Here is an 8913-nt window from a genome sequence, read left to right on the forward strand (position 1 = left end):
GGATGTCCGACTGCAGCTTAGGCCTGCTCCCTGCTGGCAAGTGGACATCCCCCGAGGGCTCCCGGGCTACCAGAGGGATGTCTGACTGCCAGCTTAGGCCCAATCCCCCGGGGAGTGGGCCTAAGCCAACAGGTGGACATCCCCTGAGGGGTCCCAGACTACGAGAGGGCACAGACCGAGCTGAGGGACAACCCCGCCCCCCTGGGCCTCTAGTATTTTTATAGAACTTGAAGAATTGTACAGCATGTTTTGCACAGGGGTGTCGGAGAGGGTACAGAGAGAAACACAGAGAAGAATGCTTATTCCACATCATTAGAATTGGATTTGGGTCCAGTTTAACCTCTTCTTTACAGAATGGGTGCCTGTGAATTAGTGATTAGTGAATGTGAATTTATCAACTAAAAATTTTTCCCACAAACTATACACAGAACTTATTTTACATTTATAAAATTGCATGCTCTAATACTCTGTTGCTTGCTCTATGGCACATACAAGTCACTTTAAAAGAATTCTGTCATCCTATATAATAAAAGCCTAATATACAAATCAAGCGAACGGGGGAACAGCAGAATGACCGGTCGCTATGACGCACACTGCACCAGGGGGCAGACGCTCAACATAAGAGCGGCCCCCAGCCTGCAGGCCCCAGGCCAGCCAAGGTGGGTGCCAACAGGGGGCTCCCTAATCGTCCTGCTGGTTGCCCCACAGATCAGCCCTGATCGCCAGCCAGGCCTAGGGACCCGTGCACGAATTTCATGCACCGGGCCTCTAGTATTAAAATAATTGTCCTGGCTTAGGAGTAATTCCTAACTTTTCCTTAGTTGATCAGAGGATATCCATTGCTGATCTTCACTTTACCCCCAAAACAAACTCAATCTCTGCTGAGATTAGCCACTGGCTACTCTGAGGTTAATGGAGAGAGTTCCTATGTGAAAAATCTCTACTCATTCAATTTTCAACAACATCATTGTTTTCAAAATGTCTCAAGCCAGGAAAGATCAGCACACCTTCTAACAATAACTTTATTCCTAGCCCTTTCCAAACAGAAAACTAGCCTGTGAAGAAAACCATAAAAGCATACTGCCTCGAAATGATAGATTAGACAACTCTCTTATCAAGATTGTCCAAGCATAATTTAACACCATCACTGAACATGCCAAAGAACAAGACACAATAGTCACCGTCTATTAGCGATTCCAAAACCAACCCATCTAATAAAGAAGGTCACAGGAAAAGATAGTAAAGGAGGAAAAATGAAAATAGTGTCTGTGGACTGACACCCCTAATAGGTCTTAAAGCTGCGTTCCTTTTCTTGTAGAGACTTTAACAATGTATATTTCCCATATCCAATGCTGTCCACGTAAATCCTGAGATAATTGGAATCTCTCATAGAATAGTAACATTAATAGACACGGAAAGTCTCCTTTATAAGGACATACATTTGCATGGCCTTCTCCAACCAAAGATAAGTCAGTCAAGCAGCGTGGCTTTCTCTTCTGTAAAACACAGAATGACCTACATATGTACTGGACCAGAAATGGTTTCTAGAACTTGTTTATTTCCTCTGTTCCAAGTCTCAGAAATAAAAAAAAAAAAAATTAACTTTCTCAATGGGATCAACTGCTCAACAAGGATCTTCAGTGCATCCTTGGTGAGAGAGGCTGGGGATGGGAGGGAGAGTGGACTCACCAACTGATTGCTGTACCAATATAGGGAGGATGCCTTCAGTACCACCCAGAACTTCTTCCATTTGTTGCTCAGGAAAGTTCCTTTCTCCTTTTTCTTATAGAGCCACCCTTGGCAGTCCGCGTGCCCCAGGTCTTTACACGATATCCTCCTCCGGCTCATCGTGAAAAAGCCTGCAACAGTTACACGAAAAGATGGTCACGTATTACCCCAATGTATATGACAGAGCAAGGAAACTTCATTTTTTACCTCCTGGGTGTTGGATTATTTTTAACCAAGATTTATGCGAAAAATGCAAAAAAAAAAGAGTCATTTATCTCTTTTATTTTTAAACATTCATTTAGTGCTTAGAAGGTACCAAGACATGACCAAAGAAACAGTGAGACTAGCATGCAAGTGTTAGTCTAAGACTATTATTCAACAAGAACAAGTGGAAAAATGAAAATCCTGAGGCTGCCGGGCACATCGCGGCACCGACAGAGCTCCTGTCAGCAGTAACAGCAGTAGTTATGCAATTGACAGAAAAGGGTTAATGCCCACCAAACACACAGCCACTCTCTGACCCCGTGCCAGCCTTTCAAAGCCCTACTGACACCCCACAAGAGATTAAGCCAAATGAACAGCATGCCGGCATTTCTTAAAATCGTCCCCAAAATAACCCAACATTAATCTGCTGTGCACCTCCTGACATTAACAGTAAGACAGACAAAAAGCTGACCCCAAGGAAGGCACCCAAGAGAAAAAGAAACACACACGTGCAAAAGGGGGATGAACAAACAAAAGCCATCTCATTACCTTGAGTTTTCTTTCCCGGCTTCTGACGCAAGGGAACCTGCTGAAAATGCAGGAAGGGAAGAAAAGAGGAAATTTCTGATTGTGTTGTAACATTTGTAAAGAGAGAAGGAGGGAGGAGGTGGCAGTGTTTGTGAGCAGGATGAAGCTAAAAAAAACCTCTCCAAGCAGAGCTGAGGGGAGCTATAGCTGAGGCACAAAATGTGCTAATTAGAATCAATAGACATTAAGCTGAACCTGAAAAAAAAAAAAAACACGTAACACAACGTTTATCACTAATGTTTCCTGTTTCCACCCACAGGCAGCCTTCTCACTACCACTTTAGTTATGACAGGACACTGCTCACTGAAGTTCTTAAAAATATGTCTATATTTCCCTTTTAGTTTTTTGTGAGAGGAAAAAAGAAATGTATGTATCTATCCTGCTTCTTTCCTTGCAATTTCTAAATAACAATTATTTAAATAAACCTGGAAGATAATCATTGCAGTCTCACAATACTACCGGTTTGCATCGGACCAAAAAATTCACGGTCCAGCTACCACGTAGGGTTACAGCTAAACCACAGGAATTAAATATCCCAGAAAAAGGAATGCCAGTCTCTTTGGTGAGATCTAAGTAGCCATCAAGCCTCCTTATCAGGAAAGTTTTATCTACAGGCAAATTTAAATTGCTTATTTGTCTTAAGTCCCCATGAGTAATTCTCACATTCTAAAAAATCAATATTGACTCCTACTTTATAATAGCTTTGCAAATACTCAAATCAGGCATAAGACACAAATCTGAAATACACGTTTTTCATTATACATTTTAAACCATTCGTGTAAAATCAGACTATCAGCAAAACTAGAAAACAACAACAACAACAAATGGCCCTCTTTGTGTGTGTGTGTGTGTGTGTGTGTGTGTGTGTGTGTGAGTGTGTGTGTGTGGGTGGGTGAGTGTGGGTGTGTAGAAAGAAAGACATTTTAGATTTAAAAAGTTTCTTTTTTTCCCTCCACAATATCTAAGCTGAATTTACTCAGGTTTAAATGACAGATTTTTATGCTAACAAGTAAAGAATTTGAAAAAAAAAAATTGTACATAATTGAAAAGCAGTTCTAAAAGTTGGTAGGCCATCTTATATTATTCCAGATGCATCTGGCTAGTATACTACATATCTAACTATGGACCCAATAGTTTTTGTATATGGTTCTACTAGACACATAAAGAGGGAATATAATATAGTAGAATTAGGATGGGATTATTTTAGCCTGAAATCAATTCATGACTGTCATAATTAGCAGCTGTTACCCAGAAAAAAATTCATTTACCGCTCAGAACCCACTTCCTCATTTGTAAAATCAAGATACTCATAATTCCAATCCTAAGGTCTCATAATATTTAATGAGACTGTATGTGAAAATATTCTGAAAACTAAAAATCATTATTTTATACGATTATACATAACATAACATTACATGACTATAGATATAAACAAATACTTCATGTCTAATAAACAGAAATTTCATAATAACTTTTTAGGGTAAGTAAAACTTGTATTTCTTTCAGCAACAATGATGAAGTCAAAGTGCTTAAATTATATTTTCTGGAAAAATCGCAAACTGACTTTTTGTTTTACAAGTGTTAGAATAAAATTTTATCCCCAAAGAAATTAATCATCCTTGTGGGGAAAAACAAGGACATAACAAAGGCAATAATTGTCCTAAATTTAGTCAAGAATGGACATGTTGCAGTCAAGACACATGACTAAGCTTTAGGCATGTTATCATATCAAAGTCCTAGTCTCATCTCCACTTCACAAAATATCTTCCACTCCTGCATCCTGGTCTAAAATCCCAACCATTCCCTCAAATGGCTTTTTTTATATGCAATTCTCTAAGATCAGTAAAACCAATAGTAGCTATCCACAAAATATTTCAGCCCAAATATGTACATTATTTGGAGAGCTAACACTTATCCAAGAGCCAGGACGAAGGGCAGGGGAGTAAATTTGGATAGTGGGAGTGATTTGAAAGCAGTGGGTCCAGAAGAGGCTAGGGGGAGTACTCAAGACCAACTAAGAACCAAGGCAACAGGGAGAAAAAGAGCTAGCTGTACAGAGACGTTCCTAGAGGGTTCTGGCCCCAGACTGACAAGGTGAAATTGCATTACTAGAGCTCACAGGAAAAGAGCAGCTTTAATAAGAATGAGAGAGAGAGAGAGAGAGAGAGAGAGAGAGAGAGAGTCACAAGAGGACCGCTGTAGGATCTGTGAAGGGAACCTGTGAATCTCCTCCACCCATCCCTTATGAACGACTTAAGGCTAATTCTAGAGACAACCCCAAAGCAAACTGTAGTCTTTGTCTCAATTTTGCCCAAGACTAGTCCTTGGTCTGCACTAGATTCCCGTGCCTAGGCTGGATAAGAAGTGGGAGCTCTAAGCAGGACAATCCCTATAACAGGGTGATCACCAACATCAAGAAAGGACTTTATTTAGACTGTTTTAAAGGGGGGAAGGGGAGTTCAGTCACTGGGTCAACTCTCCTTAAGAGCACTTCTCTTAAAGTAAATTATTTCACAATCTGCATTAACTGTTGAAACCATTCTCCCAACGAGAAACAGACTGCATATTATAGAAATAACAAATTACAGGGAGTTTCAGTTTCACTTGATATATATGAATTTGAAACCTATATTGGTTGACATCAGAGAATGAAAACAATCTTGAGAACTTTAGTGAGTTGAAGATACATCTTACTCCTCACAACAGGAAGTGGAACTGGCGAACTAGTCAGTTTCAAAAAAAAGATCTTACATGTGGTTTTTTCACTGAGTGAAAAAAAAAAAAAGGCGAACACCGGTTGAGCATGTTATGAGATAGTTTTTCAACAGGGGAATTATAACTCTTTCTCACAACAATAATCCAGAGCCTAGTAAGATATTTTTATCATATTATTTTCTTCCCATTGGAATGTTATGGGTAAAATTTAAAAATTACTCTAAATTATGAATTTGCCCTCACTTGCTTCTAAAGTTGGGGGTAAATTTTTCTTTTAAATACATTTTTTCTTTTGATTATAAAAGAATACTTTTACTTTTTAAGATGGTTAAAAACAGCATTTGGTCACCAATCACTCAAAAACACAAGCATACAAAGAAACCAGTACAAAATATAAAAAGGGACCTCTTTTGATGTTGAATGATGTTAACACCCAGGATAATTATTACATTGACTATGAATATATACAGTAACTAGTGGCCTGGTGCATGAAATTCATGCACATTAAAAGGGAATTAATTAGAGGAAATATTTTAATATTGCTATTTGCCCTTTCTCTATAATAGAAGTGTCAGAGATGAAAGAAAATTAGTAAAATGTATATGAAAATCTCCCTCCTGTCAGAGTCTGGGGCGCACTGCAGGACCCAGAGTCAAGTCCCCGTCCACCTATGCATGCCTTGATATCGTGCAAAACCCAGACCCAGCCGGCCCCACACCCGTCAAGCCCTGCCGGGCGGGGGGTTGCAACCTCAGGTCCCTCGGCCCTGGCGCCAGGGTAGGGGGTGGGCCTCAGGGGTGCGGCCTGAGGTCCCCGTCAAGCCCCACTGGGCAGGGGGGCACAGCCTGAGGTCCCCTGTCAAGCCCCACTGGGCAGGGGGTATGGCCTGAGGTCCCCCGTCAAGCCCCGCCAGGCGAGGGGTGTGGCTTGAGGTCCCTGTCAAGCCCCGCTGGGCAGAGGGCATGGCCTGAGGTCTCCCAGCCCGGTGACGGGGTGGGGGGTGAGGCCTGAGGTCTCCATCATGTCCCGTGGGGCAAGGGGGGTGGCCTGAGGTCCCCTGTCAAGCCCCACAGGGCAGGGGTGCGGCCTGAGGTCCCTTGCCTTGGCCAGGCGCCATGCAGCCATAGGTCCCTGCTGTTTGGTTGTGATGTTATGGCATCCCAGCAAATTTGCATATTCCTCTATTATATAGATCAGGGGTCCTCAAACTTTTTAAACGGGGCCAGTTCACTGTCCCTCAGACCGTTGGAGGGCCAGACTATAGTTTAAAAAAAAAACTATGAACAAATTCCTATGCACACTGCACATATCTTATTTTGAAGTAAAAAAACAAAACGGGAACAAATACAATATTTGTATTTGCATGTGGCCTGCGGGCCATAGTTTGAGGACCCCTGATATAGATAGATTGTTAAATCTTGCAGGCACAATTTACCCTCATGCTATATTAAAATTAACAGTAAAACAGTTCATGATTACGTCAAACTTCATAAGGATCTTGGTATTTAGCAAAATTATACAGTGCTGCTAAATGGGCCCTGATTTGTAACATTTACCTAATTTCCATGGTGTCAATTGCTGTCAATTTTAAACTATCAATACTTTAACCTGATCTTGGTATTTAGCAAAATTATACAGTGATATGCTGCTAAATGGCCCCTGATTTGTAACATTTACCTGATTTCCATGGTGTAAAGCCTCAATTGCTGTCAATTTTAAACTATCAATACTTTAACCAAGCCACAAAATTTCCTATATATTTTAGGGCCAGGCCAACACCAATTGATACAGCTGTTAGGGATATTTCTCCCCAACACTTTTCCCCACAAACATCTTTACTCCTTCCTAGAAAATTAAACTGAATTTTTAAAGGGAAGTTTAAAGCTTTTAATTATTAAAATTTTGCCTGTGAAAATGCATGAAAAACTTGCTTAATTTTTTCAGAAGACTACCTACCTTAAATATTACATAATAGATTAATATTTTATAAAATCTCTATTAGTGGAAAATGGAGAGAGATAATAGACAGTCTAATCATAATAGTAATAGAAAACACTGACAGCTAAGAAATATACATGAAGCTTATACACATATAATTTTTGCCACATGGCACACACTGATCTCACTCTTTTCATAAATGCTGGGACTGAATTCTCATATTTGTGGCTTAGGTGCTATTTTTTATTCCCACTTTATAGGAAAGGAAATTGAAGCAAATGGAGTTTTAGTATTTTGCCCAAAGTCACAAAAGTCAATGGCAAAATGTAAATATTTATTTTGAGAATAAAACTTACAAAAGTAGTAGTTTGATAAGATGTTTGCTTGTGTTGTTGGTATGGTATAAAGGAGTAGGACAGGGAAGCAAGTCTAGAGTTCAAGGGGAAGCTGAGTGCAATGGCACTTTCTACATAGAAGAGAAATAGAAGAAATAAAGAAAGGAGGACTGGGAAGAAGAAAGAGACAGGAGAGAAAGATCCGGAGGAGAGGAGCAAAAGAAGGGAGTGGGCACAGGGAGAGGAAGGTGAGGAGGAGGAGGAGGAGGAGGAGGAGGAGGAGGAGGAGGAGGAGGAGGAGGTGGAGGAGGAGGAGGAGGACGGAGAGGGGGGGAGGGGGGAGGAGGAAGTTAGAACATGGACAGTGAGGGAGAGCAAAAGTGTCAGGGAAAATCTTGGAGTTTCTAGCTCAAACATTTGAATAAATGACAGCACTATAGAGAGCATAGTTTTAAGTATATATATTTGTTTAGTAGTAAGCATATTGAGTTTGGTGTACACATGCAGCACACAAGTGGAAATAGTATGTATAGTATTTAAGGGTCAAGGAATTTGGAGAAAATCTGGAATAAAGATATAATATTGGGAATCATCAGTATACAGAGAGTAGAAGTCTTGAGTTTGGATGCGTAGAAGAACAAAGGACAGAAGTCGGAATCCAAAGGCAGATCAACACATTGCACAAAAGCAGTAGAAGAGGTGACTTCAAGGAGACTGAGCAAGAACAGCCACTAAAAAACCAAGAAAATCCAGAGAGGGATTATCATGGGAGCCAGGGAGAGACTCAAGAGAAAGGTGAGTCCAAACCACCAAATGCTGCCAGAATAAAAGAGAAAGGAAAAGTTCATTAGAGATCTTGGCAAAAACAGCTTCATTGTTCAGTTGGGCTAGGAGACCAATTCCAGTGGGTTGGGAATGAGTGGGAATTAAAGAAAGAAACATAGTTTGGAAGACTCTCTGTCAACAATCTTAACATTCAGGCTTTAAAAAACTGATTTCACATTAAATAAAGTTATCTTCAAATTTTTAATTTTTTATTCTGTCTTAACATTTTGTAAAAGTTTTAGAATTTACAGTTGCAGAATTGTGAATTCTCCTCCCTGGCTCCCTCTGTACCAGTTTGGAATTTACTTCCACTTGGTGTGTTACCTGTCCTACAATGGTGTCCTGAGGCTATCATGGAGAATCTTGCATACCCAGTCCTAGATCTAGCTGATGTCTAGGTCAGGGGTGGGCAAACTTTTTGACTCGAGGGCCACAATGGGTTCTTAAACTGGACTGGAGAGCCGGAACAAAAGCATGGATGGAGTGTTTGTGTGAACTAATATAAATTCAAAGTAAACATCATTACATAAAAGGGTACGGTCTTTTTTTTTGTTTTTTTTGTTTTAGTTTTATTCATTTC

The 8913-nt window shown here is 40.4% G+C and overlaps 1 protein-coding gene across 5 annotated transcripts in view; it reads right to left on the reverse strand.

The window, feature by feature from the left end:
* The window catches only part of IPCEF1 (interaction protein for cytohesin exchange factors 1), a 137801-nt gene that overhangs the window by 56655 nt on the left and 72233 nt on the right, over positions 1 to 8913 (reverse strand). For 4 of the 5 annotated variants that reach the window (XM_014545050.1, XM_005872870.2, XM_005872871.2 and 1 more), the window contains 2 exons: positions 2482 to 2521; positions 1690 to 1859 (listed from right to left, as the gene is read on the reverse strand). In XM_014545050.1, coding sequence (XP_014400536.1) covers positions 1690 to 1859; positions 2482 to 2521 — 210 coding nt within the window. The remainder of the gene's footprint in view (positions 1 to 1689; positions 1860 to 2481; positions 2522 to 8913) is intronic. The other variant, XM_014545052.1, reaches the window with a different exon arrangement.

This window comes from Myotis brandtii, unplaced genomic scaffold, assembly GCF_000412655.1.
Source record: "Myotis brandtii unplaced genomic scaffold, ASM41265v1 scaffold395, whole genome shotgun sequence".
In the NCBI taxonomy this organism is placed as follows: Eukaryota; Metazoa; Chordata; class Mammalia; order Chiroptera; family Vespertilionidae; genus Myotis; species Myotis brandtii.